We start from the raw sequence: 20,412 nt of genomic DNA, 5'->3' as shown, positions 1-20,412 counted from the left end.
TCAGGCCAATCTTTGAGGTGGCTTGCGACCCTTCTAAAGTCCCATATAAAATCTGAAAAGGGTCGCTTGCCCTGTTTCATTTCCATTAATTTGTCCTCATTTTCAGCCACTCTGTCTCGGTTCTCAAATCTGAGCCTCAGCAACTGAAGAAACGCATTGACATCCTGTAGCTCTGGGGCCTGTCCGTAGTGCAATTGCACCACCCAGGCAGAAGCATCCCTCATTCATCCCATATGTTATTGCAGTAACTATATCGCGTTTGGTTGCATATCGGCCTCCAAATTGGTCTATGTGAGAATTGAGTGAGGAAATAAGATAAATATTCATGGCACCCATTAAAATTGGCCTGAACTGCATCTGGGGGTTGGTACTCTCTGGAAGAAGGGCCTCTTCAGGGTTGCTCTGAGTGGGGGCTGATCAGGGACTTGCCATGAAGAGGCCGACTGTTGCCTCGTTCCCTTCATGAGGAAAGGGGGGGGCTGCTTCCTGCTGCCTGTACAGATCCCTTTGTTGGGAAGGGATCACTTCTTCAAAGGGGGGCTGGGGGATTCAATTAATCTTCCAGTGCCCCCCACCATGCCCTTCTGTCTCACCTCCCATGTTGGCTGATTCTTTGAATTGATCCACTGTTGGAACAAATCCTGGGGTTCAGCACCCTTGGTAGCTCCCTCTTGGGAGAGCTGAAAGTTGTTACAGTTCCAGATTATTGTCAGCATTCCAAGGAAGATCCATTCCTGTCAGTAACTCCAAGACACACGCCATCTCAAAGTACTTTTATTAGAACAGTACCTGGCACATCCTGGAGAAATCTGAAACTAAATCTTCCCTACTTCCCTACAAAGTCCCAAGCTACAACCCATCCCCTTTTTTCTTCATCACCAGATCACATGCACCAATCCCAAAGTAAGTTTTAATTCTTTCTGCACCACACTCTTGAACTATCAAAATAATATATTTTGTCTACTAAGAGCTACTCAATTAACATCAAACCCCACCCCCCTTTTTTCAACTATGTGGCTTGTTACTGGATGGCCGAGCTCTCTCCCCTTCAGCTCCTCTAATTCAGGGTAGCCGAGTGCAAGCAGCTCGCTCTCTTTAAAACCGTGCACCTTTTTTCTTCACCCTAAACAGTTGTTTAGCGCTCTCCCACTTTGCTAACGACCCATGGATTCCCCGCTTGCCCGAGGTCTGCGTCTCTATCACTTAACCCACAGTTTGTAGGTTTTTAATTCCCCTTTCTCTGCACTGTTCATAGAATCCAAAGCATGATTTTCAAACTTTCCTTCTGAGCACTTTTGCATGAAGACTGAGTCAAAAACTGGACTTGTGCAGTGGAAGGAGGCGGGACTAAGCTTTGATTGACTCAATCTTCAAGCAAGGAAGCAGAGACTATCCATGCTTTGGATTCTGCAACCCATACCACTGAGGAAAAAAATGAATTTCAACAACTGTAGAATCAGACTGCAGCATAACAAAATTGACAACACTGAAGGGGAGCTGAATACTTTCTGAACACACTGTATAAATAAATAAATGAATCTTATATTTAGGATATACTGTGACAAAAATAGCTAAAAACACATTACTATCAAAAATTGAGATTTACAATTAGCTTGGATTGTAAAAAAATACTTGGGATGCTATTTTGTCTAAAATACATTGAATGAAATATGTTTGAGTGCATAGAGAGACTGAACTGAGTATGTAGTCAAATTAACTTGTAGACTGACCACATTTTAACAGGAATTCCAATGATAATTCCTGTTAGATATGTATGTTGCCCAGATTGATAAAACTCAACAAAATTTTTATAGTGGGAAAAAGCTCCTTGATTTTTATGAGAATGGTAGGTTTAATGTAGCAGATTTTCAAGTTCATCACTGGACTTTTAATCTTATGTAGAATTTTTTAAAAATTGATTATCATTCCCTTTGGGCTTGTTTAGCAAATCAATTTGTGATACCTCTGAAATCATTTCAAGTTACTGGATCCAACATAAAAGATTACAATTAACATAGGATCATTAATTATTGTAATTTCTCTTAAACACTTAACATTGAAAGATAAATTGTATTAGACAAATTTGGATTTAATTAATACAATTCTTATTAACTTACTACATTTCTAGTAACTTACCAAACGTACATGAGTACTCCATCTTGCACTGCGTTTTATGGCTCCTATTACTGTATTGATTTCACCTTGTACAATGTAAATATTCTTATCTACAATCCTGGCGGTCCTGAAATAGAGACATCAAGTTACTATTCCACCAAAAATGCATATTCTCTACATCTGATCAAATAATTAGGAAACAAATGCCCCAAAATAAAAAGTTTGAAAAGAGACAGAAGACATTTTTTAGGGAAAGTAGCAATGATCTGAATTGAACCACAGCAGTCTGCTTTATATACTATAAATAATTGATAGTTATTTGTTTCTCAACACTGAATTTACAAACTCATAAAAACTATAAAAACAGTTCCTTTCATACTTCAATACTGACATATAGGATTACAAAAAAGTGAGTGTTCTGAGCTGCATGAAGCCCAAAGGTTATGCCCCATTGCACTTCCTCACATTCTCATCTGTATCTCTCCTTCAATGCACTGCTAGATTTCCCATTAAATAGTCAGTTCAGAAATACTGCTATACTGTTTTTTTCCTATCTGATCTCAAGTAGGATATATCATCCTGCTTTCCCTAATGCATTTAATGCTACTTCTTGTTTTATTTTTTCATTCATGCCTGAAATTACGTAATTTTTAGCCTACTTCTTGCTACTGTCTTCTATACTGCTGTTTCTCTTTCTCCTCCAATCCCACTTTCCACAAACATCTCTGTATCCTTCTTAGCATATTTTGCCTAGTATTTTTCTGACTATTTGTTTTTAATTTTTTCAAATCAATGCTTTTTTATTTAATTTATTAAGTATATCATACAAATAAAACATATACATCTACAGTACAAAATAGATACCTTAAAAATAAAAATTAAAAAATGGAAAAGAAAAAGATAAAAAAGAGAAATAAAAAAACTTCCCCCCTCATCCCGAGCAGTATAATCAACACTAAAAACTTATAATTATCTCTTAAAATACAACCAAATATCTATTCTGTATCTTTAAAAAATTCTGCAGAACTTTTCTTGATGATAAAGGTAATCCTCAACTTACAATGGCAAATAGTTATAAAGCATGACAACATTACTTAGTGATGGCAATCCCTGTAGTCCTGGTAACTACTGTTAACTGAATCCCATAGTTGTTAGGAAGGCAACTTTCTGCCAGCTTCTCATAACACAAGTCAATGGGGAAGCCACTAGGAAGTTGCAAGTCCCAAGGTTTACAGGCAGGAAAGTGGCTGCTATCACACAGTGAGGAGGATTGGAAGGGGCACTCAAGAGGCACTGTGCAGGGGGTATGTGAGGGCTGCCATGCAGGGCAGAGATAGTCCAGAGGGCACGTCAGGAAGGATGCACAGGAGTCGGCATGGGTCATGGAGGGTTGAAAGAGTGAGCAAGAGGTGTCAGACAAATTGGAAATGATGCACAAGAATGTACAAGAGGTGTTCTGCAGTCAGGGAGGGTGTCCAGGAGTACAGAGCAGGCCATGTTCATAGGACTGTGTGGGTGGCCAGCACAAGCGCATAGGGACTGTTTTATTACATTATAAACCATTCAGAATCATCAGCTTCTCTCCCTAGAACACTCGACTGCTAGTAGACAAAATAAATATATGTGATATAGAATAACTAGAAACCAATTAAAATACATGACCACTAGATATGTCACAAATAATGCATTAGATGCATCTGCAAGTATTTAATTTGCTAGCATCATCTCTTTAATTTGCTAGCATCATCCAAGTAGCAAGAAATACTCTGAAACTGTAGACCAGGGGTGTCAAACTCAAGGCTCGGGGCTCGGATCCAGCCCATGGGGTGCTTAGATCTGGCCTGTGGGGCTGCAATAGAAACAGCAAAGGACTGGCCCATTGTCAAGCCTGAATCTGGCTGAGTGGTGGATGGTTCCTTTCCGGTGGGGGGTTTGTTTCTACCATGGGTTATTCTCACATGAATTCAGGTTGACGGTTTGGAGCTGAAGGAGGAGAGCAGAGGTGGATGAAGACTTCAGCCAAAACAACATAGTTAGCTGATGAGTCAGATATATTCCAATGGCAGGCTGGCCAGAGGAGGAGAGAAATCACCAAGCAACCAGTCCTTATCCTGATTGGACAGTGTGACATATTGTTTTGGAAAAAGTGAGAAACTTTAAGTGGGATGGAAAGTGCAGGAACTTTTAGTACCTTTTAGTAGGACCAATTGCTGTCACCACCTGAGGAAGAGATGGGGCCCACCAACGCTGGGTGAGTTGAGGCCACAGGATTTCTTGGCGACAATGCGCAATCAGAGTGTGGGGAGCCTCCCAAGGGACTTCAGCGGGATGAGCCATGACCACCCAGGGCCGCAGCAGAGCCCACCAAGGCACCATGGAGAAGGCCGCTTTCCCAACTGCCTACAGCCCCAGCAGATGGCTGGTGCAGCCCGACGAGAACTGAAATCCGGGTTACGCTGCCGAATCAAATACCAGCCTCCAAAGTGCCAGCTCATCCAACAGATCCCTCCATGGCTGGGAGAAGCTTTCACCCCGTCTGTGGGATCGTTAAGCAATGGCCCCAAGGGAATCACCAGAGCAACCCTGCGAGGGAGGAGGCAACTCACATGGCTACCCATGTCCCCCCCCATAGGGGCTGGGAACTGCCTGAATGGGATTACCACCCCAGCTGTGGCTGGATACAGTTACAATGCATCCTTAATTCAGACCCGCCTCTGCCTCCTGCGCCAATTCCTTTGTCTCACCAGTTGGCAGCCCAAGCGCCCAACCAAAGAGGCGCCCACTTGGCCAACAATTCACCACTGGGACCCCTGGGAAAGGGCTGAGAAGGATCCCCCCATGGCCAGCTGAGGGGCCCGTAGAGCTGCCAGGAGCCCTCACTCCCAATCCCACACCAGAGTCGAAATCCCCTGACCTGACCAGGCCAAGGAGAAAACTGTGCAGGAGAAGGAAAAGAGGAAAACTCACCCACCAGGCTGCAGAGGTCCCCACTCCCCCAGCTGATGGAGAGGCAACGCCCATGACCTATGACAGCGACAACAAAGGTGAAGATGACCTGATGGTGAGTGAAGCCATTTGCCATTAAATTGAAGATAACAGCGCCAAACACCGGGGCTCAAGGGTAAGTGAAGGCCGTAATCGACATGGGCTGTACCTGCTGCCTGATCAAGCTACCCACTGTCCTAAAGCTGAGTATCCAAATGAAGATGACCCGACCGACCCATACAGTTTGAGCAGGTCAATGGATCATTGATAGGTGGTGCCCCTGCCACCCTCCTTACCAAGCTCATAAGACTGGAAATGAGTCACCACAGAGAGCGCCTCCACTTTATGGTGGCACCAAAGATAAGAGAGGTGGTGATCCTGGGGCTGAAGCTGGACAAGTTGGAATCTACCATCACATGAAAAGATGGCTACAGAGAACTGAAAATAGGGATAGGTGCTCACCCCACTCGTCTATTTACCAGAGGAGAGGCTGCCCAACCACGGGATGACACTAACTGGAAGAGAAAGCTGCCGTTGCCTCACAACTGCTCCCAGGCACCCCCCAAATCCCGAGAGTGTATCAGAAGTGGTAGCAGTGGTATTCAGCTGGGAGGTGCTAAACTTGCTGTGCTGTAGAGTTCCTGCCGGGGGCTAAACTATCCAAGCCAAATATGCACTCCATGACCCCAAAAGAGATGAAAGAGCTTGTTGTTATGTGGGAGAAGAGAAATAAGACAAGTTCACACTTCCTAAATCATCGAATAAGAGAGGCACTATTGGGAGATCTGGAATAGAATCAGGAAAAAAACATTACATTAAAATACCAGGCTGGATTTCCACTATGGAAGCTATGAGCTACCCAAATACTTCGGATATAAATAAAATGATTAGATATAACCAATTATTAGATGATCAAGGGATCCTGAAGACAAACCAAAAATTGAAAGAGGAAGGGATAGTGATAGATTGGTGGCCTTATCTACAACTGCAAACAAAATACAAAAAGGATGTAGAAGAATTTGGTATAGATAGAATGCCACAACAATTAGATAAAATATTATTAGGATCTGAGGAAAAATTTATAACTAAAATGTATAGTTATCTTTTAAAATTCGACAGAGAAGAGCAGGCGGTGAAACCAATGATAACCTGCATGAAAAAAATTGGATACAGTATACAATTAGATGATTGGGAAAGATTATGGACCAAAACTTATAAATTAACATTGGTAGCCTCATATACTATAAAGAAAATCTGTACAAAATGTTTTATCACTGACATCTAGCACCAGCGAGATTGGCTAAAATTTATCCAAATTTAAAACCAGAATGTTGGAAATGTAAAAAGAAACCTGGTACATTCCTCCATATGTGGTGGACCTGTCCAAAAGCGAAGCAATTCTGGAATAAGATAAAAATCTGGTTACAGGAAATAACAAGTCTAAAGATAGTACCAAAACCTGAAATGTTCCTACTAGGAATAACTAAAGGTGAATATACAAAAGATATTGAATGTTTAATGAGTGGCCAGGATATTATATGCTCAAAATTGGAAATTAGATGACATGAGTATAAAAAAAGTAATGGATTGCGCAGAAATGAACAAATTCAAAAGGGAATTGCAGGAGAGGGAAGAAAAAGAATACAGCCTGGGAAAAATGGTATGTGTGGTTAGACAACAGAAAAAAAAACATAATGCAAAAGTAGAAATGCTAAGTGTAATTGTAAATAGTGTGTGTATGTACAATAATGTATGTATGTACAGAATGGAACAACTGATGTCACAAAACTGCAAAAAATATATATAGAATTTGTTTTTAAAGGTGAAAATTTAATAAAATTTATTTAGAATAGAGATGAAAGAGCTAAGGAAGTACACTGACGCTAACCTAGCCCAGAGGTTCATCCAGCCAGGAAAGTCTAGGGTGGACACCCGGTCCTCTTTAAGGAGGATGGGTCAATGAGGCCGTGTGTTGATTTTAGAGGAATTAACAACATATGCATGGAGAACACCTATCCACTCTCCCTCATGAAGGACATGTTGGTCCACCTGGCTAAGGGGAAGGTGTTCATCAAACAGGACTTACAGGAGGCCTACTATCAGGTGTGAATCAGAGAAGGGGACAAGTGGAAAACTACCTTCATCTGCCCCCTTGGTAGCTTCCAAAGTAATGCCTTTTGGGTTGGCAAGGGGCCACAGCCATCTTCATGCAACTAATAAATGAGGTGCTGCATGACAACCTGTACAAAGGGGTTCTTGTTTATCTGGTGACATTCTCATTTTCACTGAAACCCTAGAACAACATGTGAAACTAGTGTTGGGAAAACTCCTGGTGGCCAATCTATACACAAAGCTGTCAAAATGCAAAATCCACAAGACCAGTCTAGATTACCTGGGTTAAACTGAAGTACATGGGGGAGGGGGAACCTCCTGCCCGATGCACTGTCACATAAACCACAATACCACAGTAAGCGGGAAGAAGCGATTCACACAATGATACCCTCCTCTCAACCTGCATTGCAAGCAATAACCAGGGGCCAGGCTACACGAAGGAGGGCTACGGATGGGGTGTGTGAAATGACCCAAAAGCTGAAAGACAAACTTCCGGCTAACCCATGACACAAAGATAACCAGGAATACTAACCCTCAAGGATGGACTAGGCTGGAAGGGCTCTAAATTGTATGTGCCTAGCAGCTTGTGGCTTCAAGTCCTTCAACAGAGTCACAACACCAAACAAGCAGGCCATTTCGGCTATCTGAAAACCCTGCACTTAGCCAGAAGGCAGTTCTGGTGGCCAAGGAAGAAGAAAGACGTTGAGGACCATGTATAGGACTATGTGAGGACTAACGTAGCAGGTTGGAAGGAACAAAAAAGGGATTCCATTTTGTGGAACTCAGATGTTCTTTTGATATAGATTTTCAGTGCCCTATGCACATCTAAGGGTGTGCCAAGCCTTTTCCAAGTCATGTACTGGTTTGGGGCAGAAATCTGAAGAACCAGTTCTTGAGATCTGTGAACAAGTTGTTGACTCTGGGGATAAATGCTGGATCCAACCTCAAAACTACCCAGTGAGGGTGAAAAATACAGAGGCCCGGGCGAACTGAGAGAGCAACCAACTCAGATACTCTTCTGGCGAAAGTGATAGCCACCAAGAAGTTTACCTTCAGGGTAAGAAGATGCAGACTAGCCAATCTTTGAGTTCAAATGGAGCCTTAGTCAGGGACTGAAACACCTTAGACAGATCCCAGGTAGGATACCTGTGTACTACAGGAGGGTGAAGATTGGCCACCCCTCTGAGGAACCTATGGACTGTAGGATGATGTGCTAAGGACTCAAATTTTCCATAAGTTAACACTGAAGAAATAGCCGCCATCTGATGATGAAGGGTGTTGGGAGAAAGGCCCCTATCCAGACCAGCCTGTAAAAACTCCAGTATATTTACTACAGAGGCCTCTAAAGCCTGGATGTTTGATTAGGAGCAACAACGAGAAAAAGCTTGCCAGGTAGCATCATAGATGTGGATGGTGGAAGGTCCTGGAGGCCTGAATGGTTTGGATCACTTTATTAGAGAAATGGGCACATTTTAACATGCTCTACTCCAAACTGTCACTTGTAGCCACTGGGGCTCTGGATGGCTCAGGGACCCCTGGAGGAGAGAGATAACTTATTTAGGAATTCGCCAAGGATGAGAGAGACCCATTAAGTCTGCAAACCAAGGGCACCAAGGCCAATAAGGGGCCACTAAAATAATTTCAGCTCTTTCAACCAAATTTTTTTGTACCACAGCCGACAGCAAAGGCAATGGGGGGAAGGCATATAATAAACCTGGAGGCCACCTACTATGGAGTGGGTCAGTCCCTTCAGCCCCCAGGGAGGCAAATCTATAAAAGAATCTAGGTAACTTGAGTATTGAGAGGGGTGGCAAACAAATCCACCACCAGAAGTCCGAATCTTTAAGTAATTTGTAGGAACAGGGAAGGATGCAGCCTCTATTCTGTGTGGTCAATGGTAGCTCTGCTTGAGCCAGTCAGCCTGCACATTATCCGAGCCAAAGATATGCTCAGCCTGAATGGACAGGTGAAACCACTTTGCCCATCTACCCAAAGCTTGACATAAGGGATTTGGACCTGGTGCCCCCATCTGTTAATATGGGCTTTGGTGACTATACTGTCTATCAAGACAAAGACATGTGAGCAGATGTGGTGACTAAATGTTCTGAGGGCTAATCGGACAGCCCTAAGCTCCAACCAATTGATATTGTGTACTTGCTCCTCAGTTGACCAGATGCCCTGAGCCATGTGAGAATCCAGATGAGCTCCCCAACCAGATAAGGAGGCATCAGTCATGAGGATGAGTCTGTCCTTCACCTTGAAGGACTGACCCTTAGAAATGGCTCAGGAGAGCCACCATAGAAAAGAGTGCAACACCTGCTTAGGCACTCATTAAGGAGTGACTCTTACTGGTCTTCTGATGAGGCAAGAGGAACCACTGGAGGGCCCTGGCATGGAGCCTGGCCTAAGGAATAATACCAATACATGAAATCATCTTACCTAAAAGTTGGGAGAGATGAGCTAAAGGAGTGGAGCTCTCTTTCATGATGCGCTTAACAAGCAACTACAGGCTGTCTTGCCTTTCCTGTGAAAGGAAAACCTGACAACCCCGGGTGTCAATAGTGGCTCCCAAATGAAGCAGACGGATTAAACTGGCTCTTTTTAATATTAATAGAAAACTAAGATCCTGCAATACGAAGATGGTGGTCTGCAGGTCCCTCTGAGCCCTTTGAAAAGAAGGGCTATCATCTAAATAACATTGCAGATGCACCAGGAAAGAACGTAGGTGCGCTAGTAGCCAAAACTTTGGTGAACACTTTAGGGGTGGAAGAAAACCCAAAGGGAAGGGCCCTGTATTGGAATGCCACCCCGATAACAAAACCTTAAGAAACTTCTACGTGAATGACATATTAGAATGTGTAAATAAGCTTCCATCAGATCTATGGAAGTGAGAAAGTCCCCCTGCCTAACGCTCTCCAGAATAGGCTGGAGGAAATGCATTTTGAAACACTTGTAAACTATAAATTTATTGAACCTTTTCAGGTCAAGAATTGCCCTCCACTCCACCTCATCCAAGGCCTTGGGGATGACAAAGAGTCTGGAACAAAACCCTGTTCCCTGCTGGTCCTCTGGGACCTTTTGGGTGGTTCTGGATAGCTGATTCCATGAGCCCCCTTCACACCTTATCCCTAGATATAAGGCAGGAGATGAGAAACCTTGCAGGAGTGGAGTAGAACCCTAGTGAAAGACCCAATCTTACTGTATTGAATACCCAGGCATCTGATGTAATCTCTCCCATTTGTCAGCAAACCTAGCTAACCATCCACCAATGAGGAAAGTCTGAGAAAAATTAGCACTAGCAATGGAACAGGCAACTTCCTCCTCCTCAAAAGGGCCGCTTGCCCCAAAACTGCTGTCTGCCCTTGCCTGGATGATCTGGAGGAGTCTCAGGATGTTGATAGGGGGATGGAAGCTGGATCCAGATTCCGCCCGGAAAGACAGACACCTGAAGTAAGGAGCAGGTCAATTCTCTGCCCTCTTGCAAAGCGATGGAAGCACCTTCCTCTTATACTTGGTTTCAACCAGGAACAATTCTAAGGCTTCCCAAAAAAACTTGTCCCCTCGCACAGGGGTAAATGCTAGTTTCCACTTCCTCCTTCCATCAGCCTGCCAATTACGCAACAAATATGTGCATCTGGCTGCCACGGAAGAAGCAATAGCTTTTGTGGCAAATCTGGCCCCATGAGGAGTGGCATCCGCTTTGAATTAAGCTGCAGCTACAATCTTATTGAGATCCTGATGGGTTCAGATGTCTGCTGCAGGAATTATCTCTTGTGGCTGTCTCAACCATTTAAGTGACATTCTGGTGAAGAACGAGGCTGCTGTAGATGCCTTGACCACCCAGGCCGCCACCCTGTGCTATCTTAGGAGAGACTGTTTGATCTGCTTGTCCTCGGCCTTGAGGACATCTTCCAGATCAGAAGAAGCTGAAGAGGAGGAGGTCAATGCTGCTACAGTTGATCCACCATGGGCACTTGTAGGCTCTTGGTGAGTTCTGGATTGAAAAACCTGCAGTCTGAAGACAAGAGGTTGGGTCCTGTAGCAGGAGACTCCAGCTGCCTCTGAATGACCTTCAGAAAAAACCTGGGATATGGGACCACCTCCTTTCTCACCATAGGTTAATTGAAGAGAATAGGCGTTGGTCTTACCTGACACGCCATTTCTCTTCGAGCTGCGAGGATCATCCAGAGAGTAGGAGGTGCTCCAGTCTGCGTCTCTGTAGGCTGAGCTTAATTACTGAGGAACGCTCCGCCCTCCATCACATGGTCCCTTGCAGCGTTCCCCAGTTTATGCGAAGTCAAGAGGAAAGAGAAGGTCGCACTCTCATCTGATTAGACTTAAGGGATCATTGGCCGAAACAAGACTCGCCCAGACGGTGAAAGGATAAGGGTGGGGCTGGATGATCCTCGCAGCTCGAAGAGAAATGGCGTGTCAGGTAAAACCAACGCCCATTCTCCTTAGAGCTGCTCTGATCATCCAGAGAGTGGGACATACCAAAGCTTGGCTGTCCTACGGGAGGGACTCCATCTGGGGTGGAGGCTCCCGCGGGTCCTCGATGACCCGCTGAAGGATTCGTCTGCCAAACGAGGCCTCCGCCGAGGCAAATATGTTGATCTTATAATGCCTAATGAAGGGAGACGGAGAGGCCCAGGTGGCGGCCCGACAAATATCCAAGATTGGGGCCTGGGTGGCCCAGGCTGCCGAGGTAGCTGCACTTCTGGTGGAATGTGCAGTAACTCCGCTGGGACCTGGCAAAGCCTGAGACAAATAAGCCTTAGCGATAGTGGCTCTAATCCAGAGGCCAATGGTAGAAGGTGACACCTTGTGGCCTAATGTCTTGGGTTGAAAGGAAAGGAATAGGGATTCGGACCTCCTAAAGGGTTGGGTGCACTTGATGTAAATGCGAAGGGCCCGTCTCACATCCAGGGTGTGCCACAGCTTCTCCCTCTCCCGCGAAGGATTGGGACAGAAGTTCGGGAGTGTGAGTTCTTGTGCCCTGTGGAAGGTTGAGTTGACCTTGGGCAGAAAGGTCGGGTCAGGTCGGAGAACTACCCGGTCAGCATGGAAGATGCAAAGGTCCTTTCTCACCGACAAGGCTGCAATCTCTGAGATTTGGCACGCTGAAGTAACAGCCACCAGGAACACGACTTTGAATGTTAAGAATTGGTGGATTCGCTGAGAGGCTCAAAGGGAAGTTTAGTGAGGGACACAAGGACCTTATTAAGGTCCTAGGTAGGGTATCGATGCATGGCAGGGGGGCACAGGTTAGTGGCTCCCCTGAGGAAGGCCCTAATGCGAGGGTGGTGAGAAAAGGACTCAAGGTTGTCGCCGGTGACGACGGTCGAGAGGGCAGCGACTTGGCATCTCAAGGTGTTGGGGGAAAGCCCTCTCCTCAGCCCGTCTTGGAGGTAGTCCAAAACTTGAGCAATGGAGGGCGAAAGCGGGTTGACCTGGAAATTATGGCACCACTTGCAAAAACTGACCCAGGTGGCATTATATATTCGGTTAGTTGAGCTCCATCCATTGTTTCAGGTTCTCAGGGATCTCCACCGTGGGGGGTGGATGAAGCTCCTCCGGGCGCAGGCCTGCAGCAGTGGGAATAAAGGTGGCCTCAGGGGCCTGTCTAGGCTGTGAGGAAGAAGAAGGAGCAGGGGAGGAGGGGAGAGGAGGATGGGTGGAGGTTGAGGGAGTGGGGGTGGAAGGAGCCAGGGGCACGGAGCTTGACTCTCTGGACCGCCTGTCAATCTCCTTCTCAAGAGCCCTGTGCCGTCTGAGGGCATCCCTCTGGGAGGCTTTGGATACCTCCTGTGCCTGTTTGCGCAGGTGATAAGATTTTGACTTGGCCTTCAAAGAAGTGCCACAAGATGCATTGTCATCTGCCATCTGGAGAGAGAGAAAAAAGGGAATTTTGAATTAATGCAAGACGGTTGGCACGTCTGGATGCGGCCTACGTTGAGGCCGGGGATCCCAGCGCTTGTTTCACACACCCCTTTTGATCGAAAAATTTTTGTAAAAAATTGTTGAGGAGCAGGGCCTAGCCCGCAAGCCAATCAGCCGGAAAGTGAACGCCAAGCAGCTGCCCCTGCCGGACGGACCGGGGGAGGGGGATGGCAGAGCTGCTACCTCGCCTTGCTGGGGGAGGCTGCGGAGCCAACGGACCCTTATTTCGTGAGGAAGACCTCGACAGAGTTTTTAAGAGGTACAAACCGAGATGTGGGCAGTCCGAGGATCTGCCCTGTGAATCAGAAATAACGCAGCCTGCAGTTAGGCCTCTAGCAATGGCGGACGGCCATGCGGCCACAAACAAGATGGCGGCGACTCCTGGACGCACCCAAGATGGCGGGCGTCACGTGGCGGCCAAAATGGAGGCCGCAAAAAATTGGAGGCAAAACCCAGCGGCGGTAGTCTCCCAGGACAAAAATAGAAGGCCAGCAGGCCGCAAAACTATTGGGAGAGACAGGGAAGCGAGTTTCCCTGGGCTAAAGGCGTTCGTGGGGGGGAAACGGCGAATAAGGAAAACAGGCAGGAAAACAGAGAAACGAAGCGGCTTCGCACGGAGCGATCGGCAGACGAGGGAGGGGGTGGGGGGGTCAACGCTCGAAGCGCTAGATTCCACCCCTAGAGAAAAGCGAAAATAAATAATCCCCCCTATAAGAGAAGACTCCCAAGGAGTTCAAACCTCAAGTCCCTTGCGCTGTGAGAAAGGGTCCAATTTAAGTGAAAAGAAAAACTCTGAGGAATGCTGAACGACCAGAGGTGAAGAAAAACAGCCTGACTACCACGAGGCTGAGCTAAAAAACTGGGAAGCACCCAGAGGACCACGTGATGGTGAGAGGCGTTCCTCAATTTCAAGCTCAGCCTGTGAGAGCCGAGACTGGAGCACCTCCCAGCCTGGACACTCGTAGCAGCTCTATGGAAAAAACTGAGGACGCACCCCCTGGTAACAGTCCCCAGTTCTGAATGACGTTGAAGCGAATTCAGCTGCTCCTCATCCTCAAACAGATAGCTCCATTGATACTGCGAAAAAAGGGACATTTCCTCCCTATTTCAACTTGACAGAATACAGGTGGGACTGGATTCTCCCTTCGGCTCCATGAGAAGAAGCATTCAGGTAGGACCAACACCCCTTCTCCACTGAGCTGAAGGGAGAATCCAGGATGGGACATGCCAAAGCTGACTGATGGCTGTCCTACGGGTGGGATCTGGATTGGTTGGAGGTCCCCACCTCTACATGTACACCCTGCAGGACTCATCTTCCAAAGGACGCCTCTGCTGAGGCAAAGGAGTCAATTTTGTAATGTCTTATGAATGGGGTCACTGATGACCAGGTCGCAGCTCTACAAATGTTCAGAATCGATGCCTGCATTGTCCAGGCTGCGGTGGTCACTGCACTTCTGGTTGAGTGCGCTGTGATTCTCCTGGGTATAGGAAGGCTCTGTAACTCATAGGACTTTGCAATGCAGTCTCTGAGCCAGAGACCCACTGTGGAAGGTGTCACCCTGAGACCCAAAGTTGACAGCTGAAAGGAAACAAACAGGGCTTCCATCCTCCTAAGAGAAGAAGTTCTTTTAATGTAAATACAGAGGGCCCTCCTAACGTCCAAGGTGTGCCATTTTCTTTCCAGTGCATAGGTAGGCTCAAGACAGAAGGTTGGCAAAATCAACTCCTGTGAATGATGGAATAAGGAGTTCACCTTGGGCAGAAAGGTAGGGTCCACCCGCAGAATCACCCTGTCTGCATGGAATACGCACAGATCCTTCCTGATGGATAAGGCCGCCAACTCCAAGATACGCCTGGCCGAGGTAATGGCCACCAAGAATGACACTTTGCACATGAGTAGGCGAAGACAGACTTTACGCAAGGGTTCAAACGGGGGAGAAGTCAGTGCTTGCAGGACCTTAGGCAAATCCTAGGTGGGGGAGCAGTGGACCACCAGTGGCCTCAAATTCATGGCTCCCCTAAGGAAGGCTTTCACCCTAGGGTGTTGGGCCAGAGTAGTAGAGCCCTTGACCGAAATTACCAAGGCCAAGGCAGCCACCTGTCTCTTCAAGGTACTGGGGGTGAGACCTCTATCCAACCCATCCTGCAGGAACTCTAATACCTTTGCAACAGAAACAACAGTGGGTTCCAATTGGTGACTAGCACACCAACTGCAGAAAATCTTCCACGTTGCGTTATATATCCTGGTCGTGGAAGGTCTTCTGGCTGCCTGGATGGTCTGAATGACCCTTGTGGAAAACTTCTCCCACTTCAGGATCCCCCGCTCAAGCACCAGACGGTCAACTGAAACCAAGCTGGATCTAGGTGCTTGATCAGGCCCTGTGTGAGGGAGATCTTGTGCAGGAGAATTCTCCAGGGTCTGGCGACGGACACGCCCACCAGGTCAGCGAACCAAGGACACCTGGGCCAGTAAGGGGCTACCAACAGAACTTCCACCCTTTCTATCAGTACTTTCCTGATTGCCCCCAGAATCAGGGGAAAGGGGGGTGAAGGCATACAATAGTCCCTGGAGCCACCTGCACCAGAGACCGTTGACCCCTTCTGCTCCCCAGGCAGGGAATCGAGCAAAGAACCTCAGGAGCTGCGTGTTCTCTGGTGATGCAAAGAGATCCAGAATTGGGTGGCCAAAACATTCCATCTTCTCCTGGAACAGACTGGGATGCAGTCGCCATTCCGACTGGTCGACCGTGGCCCTGCTCAACCAGTCTGCCTGCACGTTGGATACTCCTGAGATATGTTCTGCTCGTAGGGACAACAGGTTTCTCTCTGCCCACCTGAACAATTGAGTTGCCTCCTGCATTAGAGATCTGGAGCGAGTGCCCCCCTACCGGTTTATGTAGGCCTTGGTAGCCACATTGTCCATGAGGAGAAGAACATGTCTCCCCACCACCTCCTGCCTTAGATCCGTGAGCACTAAGCGGGCAGTCCTGAGCTCTAGCCAATTTATGTTGTGGGTGAACTCCTCTTGTGACCACCTACCCTAGATGACCTGGACTCCCAAGTGGGCCCCCCAACCATAGAGACTGGTGTCAGTGGTGATGGTAATCCTCTGGGGTTCCCTGTACAAGCATCCCTGATCCATGGCTCAGGACTGCCACCAATGGAGAGAATGAAAAACTGGCAAGGGGACGCTAACCCTCCTTGGTGAGTCGCCCCTGCTCTCCCTCTGGTGAAGGAGCAGGAACCACTGAAGGGTTCGGGCATGGAAGCGGGCCAAGAAGTTGAGACAGCAAGATGATAGGCGCCTCTCTGGAAGACAGGATCAGCGATGTGACTCCCTAATACATGCATATGCATCAATATAAAAGAAAACAAGAATAACATTGCCATAGGTGTACGCACCCAACCAAGCAGAAAAAAGATGTCCTTTTTGCTAACCAACTAACAAATATATGTAGGAAACACACTACAATAGTAACAGGGGAACTTCAATTACCCTGACATCAATTGGAAAACTAATTTTGCACCAAGTGAGAAACTGAATAGGTTCCTGACCAATCTAGCTGACAACTTTGTTGTCCAAAAGGTAGAGAAGGGAATAGAGGGACAGCCATACTGGACTTAACTCTTAATTCTTAGAGAAGAAATGATAGAGGGAGTTGAAACTGCAGGAACCTTCCGTGAGAGTGACCATGTCAAACTAGAATTCAACATAACACAAACACAAACAATAGAACATAATGATACCACAATTTTAGGTTTTAAAAGGGAGAGAAATTGAGAAAGATTCCTTGGATAAAAATCTTAAAGGGGAAAACAACTCAAGAAACTTGGGAAACTCTGAAAAATATTATCATAAAAATCCAGGTGGCTAGTAAGGCCTATAGGGCACAGAATGTTCTGCAGACATGTGTGGGCACCATTGTTGCAGCTCTGGCTTTGTGGAGTGCTCGCTTCTCTTGTTCTGTGCTTTTTCTTCTGTCTTCAAATGTCTGGCAGCCTTGGTGGCTTAACATGCACCATGTTGATCTAATCCTAACATCAATACCCAGGAAGATACTGGAAAAGATAATAAACAGATCTGCCAACATCTAGAAATGAATAAAGTAATAACTAGAAGTGAGCATAGGTTTGTTAAAAACAGATCATGCCAAACCAATCTTATTAACATAGTGACTAAATTAATAGACCAATGAAATACTAGACTTCAGCATAGTAGACCACAACCTACTTCTTGGTCAGCTAGAAAAAAAATGGGATAGCATCACCAACAGATGGATTTGTAACTGGCTGACAAACTGTACTCAACGAGTAGACCTTGACACTTAATTGTACTACATCTACATGGAGGGAAGTAAGCAGGGTACCACAAGGATCCATCTTAGGCCCAGTACTGTTCAATATCCTCCTAAATGACTTAGATGAGGGAATATTGTACCCTATGACTATTATTAAGTGTTGTACCTTATGATTCTTGACTCTTGACGAATGTATCTTTTTTTTATGTACACTGAGAGCATTTGCACCAAGACAAATTCCTTGTGGATCCAATGACACTTGGCCAATAAAGAATTTTATCTATTCTATTCTAATAGAAGGGAAACTTACCAATTTTGCAGATGATACTAAACTGGAAGAAATAGCCAATACTCTAGATCCATGATGGCTAACCAATGGTACGCATGCTGGAAGTGGCACGCAGAGCCATATCTGCCAGCACGTGAGCCGTCGCCGGAACAGAGCCACTGCGCATGCATTTGCCCCTTCCCCGCCAGCCACCTGATTGTCAGGTATCTGCAGTGCATGCACAGGGGGAGATGCTCATGCATGCACTGGGGGAGGGGTGCACGTGGGGGATCACACATATATTGCATTATGGGTGCAGGCACACATGCACACTTTCAGCACGCAACAATGAAAAGGTTAGCCATCACTGCTCTAGATAATAGACTCAAGATCCAGATGGAGCTTGACAGACTTGAACACTGGGCCCTATCTAACAAAATGAAATTCAATGTAGAGAAAAGTAAAGTTTTACACTTAGGCATGAAAAACCAAAAGCTACTAATACCACTCTATAAAGCCTTACTAAGACTACCCCTAGAATACTGCATTCAGTTTTGGTCACCACACTATAAAAAAGATGTTGAGACTCCAGAAAAAGTGCAGAAAAGAACAACCAAGATGATTAGGGGACTGGAGGCTAAAACATACAATGAATAATTGCAAGTACTCAATATGGCTGATCTAATGAAGAGAAGGACCAGGGACACATAGCAGTGTTACAATATTTGAGGGGCTGCCACTGAGAGAAGGGGTCAAGCCATTTTCCAAAGTACCTGAAGATCAGACAAGGAATAATGGATGGAAAATGATCAAGAGGGGATTCAACCTAAAAATATGGAGAAATTTTCTGACAGTAAGAACAATCAACCAACTAAACAGCTTGCCTTCAGAAGTTGTAGGAGATTCATCACTGGAAGCTTTCAAGAAGAGACTGGACTGCCATTTGTCAGAAATGGTGTAGGCAGGGCCTCCTGCTTAGACAGGGGGTTGGACAGTGATGGTTTTCAATTTTTTTCCCTACCAGTTCTGTGGGCGTGACTTGATAGGGGAGGATCATGTGACTAGGTGAGCATGTTCAACTTGACATCACTCACACCCATGTCCAGTCACATGACCACCCCCCTCCAAGCCATGCCCACAGAACCCAGTAGGAAAAAAATTTGAATTTCTATCTATCTACCTATTTTCTGCCCAGGCAAGCCTGGCCTAATCCTGTATGCCGCCCACTCTCCCTTCACCAGTCACATGCATCACCCCATTTCCCCTCTTTCAGAGGCCCCGGCCTTTAATCTCCCCGTTTCCTCCCCCATGACTGCCTCTTTTGTCGTCCCACAGCCGTGACTGTATCTTCCTCTCATGGTTGGCTGCCAGGGAAGGCAAGCCAAGGCTGAGCCATTGTTGTTGCTGGGCTCCCCGCCAGCCCACATCTCGCCCTTGTCACAAGATGCGGACTCCAGCCGCACCGAAAAAAAGACACAGCGGCTGTAGGCTTCTTGCAGTGAAAATTACCAACCTCCAGCTTTGCTCTGCTTCTCCAAAACAATGCTGCCACTGCGTTCTATATGTCGGCCCCGCAGGCTCACCCAATTGCCTGTTGTGCTGCTCCACTCGGACTTGCTCAGGGGAGTCCCTCCATTGCAGCGGGCTCAATGGGATGGACCTACCTGTTTTTTGCCATCTCTTTGCCAGCCAGAACCAAGCCAGGAACGGCGACTGGAGGCTTCTCACTCTGGCAAAGAGGTGGTGGCTGTAGGCTTCTTGGCAGGGGAGAGGGAGGCCTGGCAAGACTCGGCTGGGAGTTGGAAGGCAGGTCCTGCACCATGCCTGTCCCTTTCTGGTCCCCCCCCTCCGCATCAAAGTACCTTAAAGGGACAAGCTGGAGCGGCTGCCTTCCAAGCAGCAGCGGAGCAAAGGGAAGGGAGGCAGAAAAGTTCACCCAAGTCTTCTCTTCGTTCTCAGGCATACACAGAGTGTGTGTATCTCATGGTACCGGACCGACTCCCCACACGCTGTCTCCTCACAGAAGGTCCCAGCCTTATGTGTGCACATGAGGTCCCAGGACCTTCTGCTAGGAGACTGCGTGTGGGCTACTGGCTCAGTTCCAGCTGGGAAGGAAGCAGCAGCTAGGATTTACCACCCTGTTCTTCACTCCAAGGTGCACCCCACTGCCTGCTGCGCTGGAGCAGAGGCACTTGGTTAGGCAAGTCCCCCCAGTACATCAGGCAATGGGGTGCACGGCCAGTGTGAAGAACAGGACGGCGATGGTGGTGGGAGTGAAGCTCTTTTTTGGCGCATTCAAAAAGCAGAGGCTGGTAGTTTTCAGCGATGTTGCCTCTTTGGGGGGGGGTGCAAGAAGCCTCCAGCAGCTGGCTCGGTTCAAAAAAAGAAGCAGCGGCTGCAGGCATCTCGTGACAAGGGAGGTGAGATGCAGGCTGGCGGGGAGCTAACAGATTCTCAAACCTGGCTTGCCTTTCCTGGCAACCAGCCACGGAAGGAAGGTAAGGTCACGGCCATGGACAATGAAAGAGGCAGTTGTAGGGGAGGAAGCGAGGAGATTAAGGACGGGGGCCGCTGAAGGAGGGGGAAACTGGGTGACGTATCACACTTAAGGGAGAGCAGATGGTGAGCGGGCAGCAGCTCCGGGGGAAGGCGTGAGAAATCTGTGTTCCCTGACCCGGCCAAACCGGGTGGCGG

The 20,412-nt window shown here is 46.9% G+C and overlaps 1 protein-coding gene across 4 annotated transcripts in view; it reads right to left on the bottom strand.

The window, feature by feature from the left end:
- GBF1 (golgi brefeldin A resistant guanine nucleotide exchange factor 1) overlaps positions 1 to 20,412 on the bottom strand; it is a 324,935-nt gene that overhangs the window by 300,448 nt on the left and 4,075 nt on the right. For all 4 annotated transcript variants that reach the window (XM_026710970.2, XM_026710972.2, XM_026710971.2 and 1 more), the window contains exon 2: positions 2,137 to 2,242. In XM_026710970.2, coding sequence (XP_026566755.1) covers positions 2,137 to 2,242 — 106 coding nt within the window. The remainder of the gene's footprint in view (positions 1 to 2,136; positions 2,243 to 20,412) is intronic.

Source organism: Pseudonaja textilis, chromosome 4, assembly GCF_049901715.1.
Source record: "Pseudonaja textilis isolate UNSWEBS1 chromosome 4, rPseTex1.2, whole genome shotgun sequence".
NCBI lineage: Eukaryota > Metazoa > Chordata > Lepidosauria > Squamata > Elapidae > Pseudonaja > Pseudonaja textilis.
This window is presented reverse-complemented; position numbering and strand designations above follow the sequence as displayed.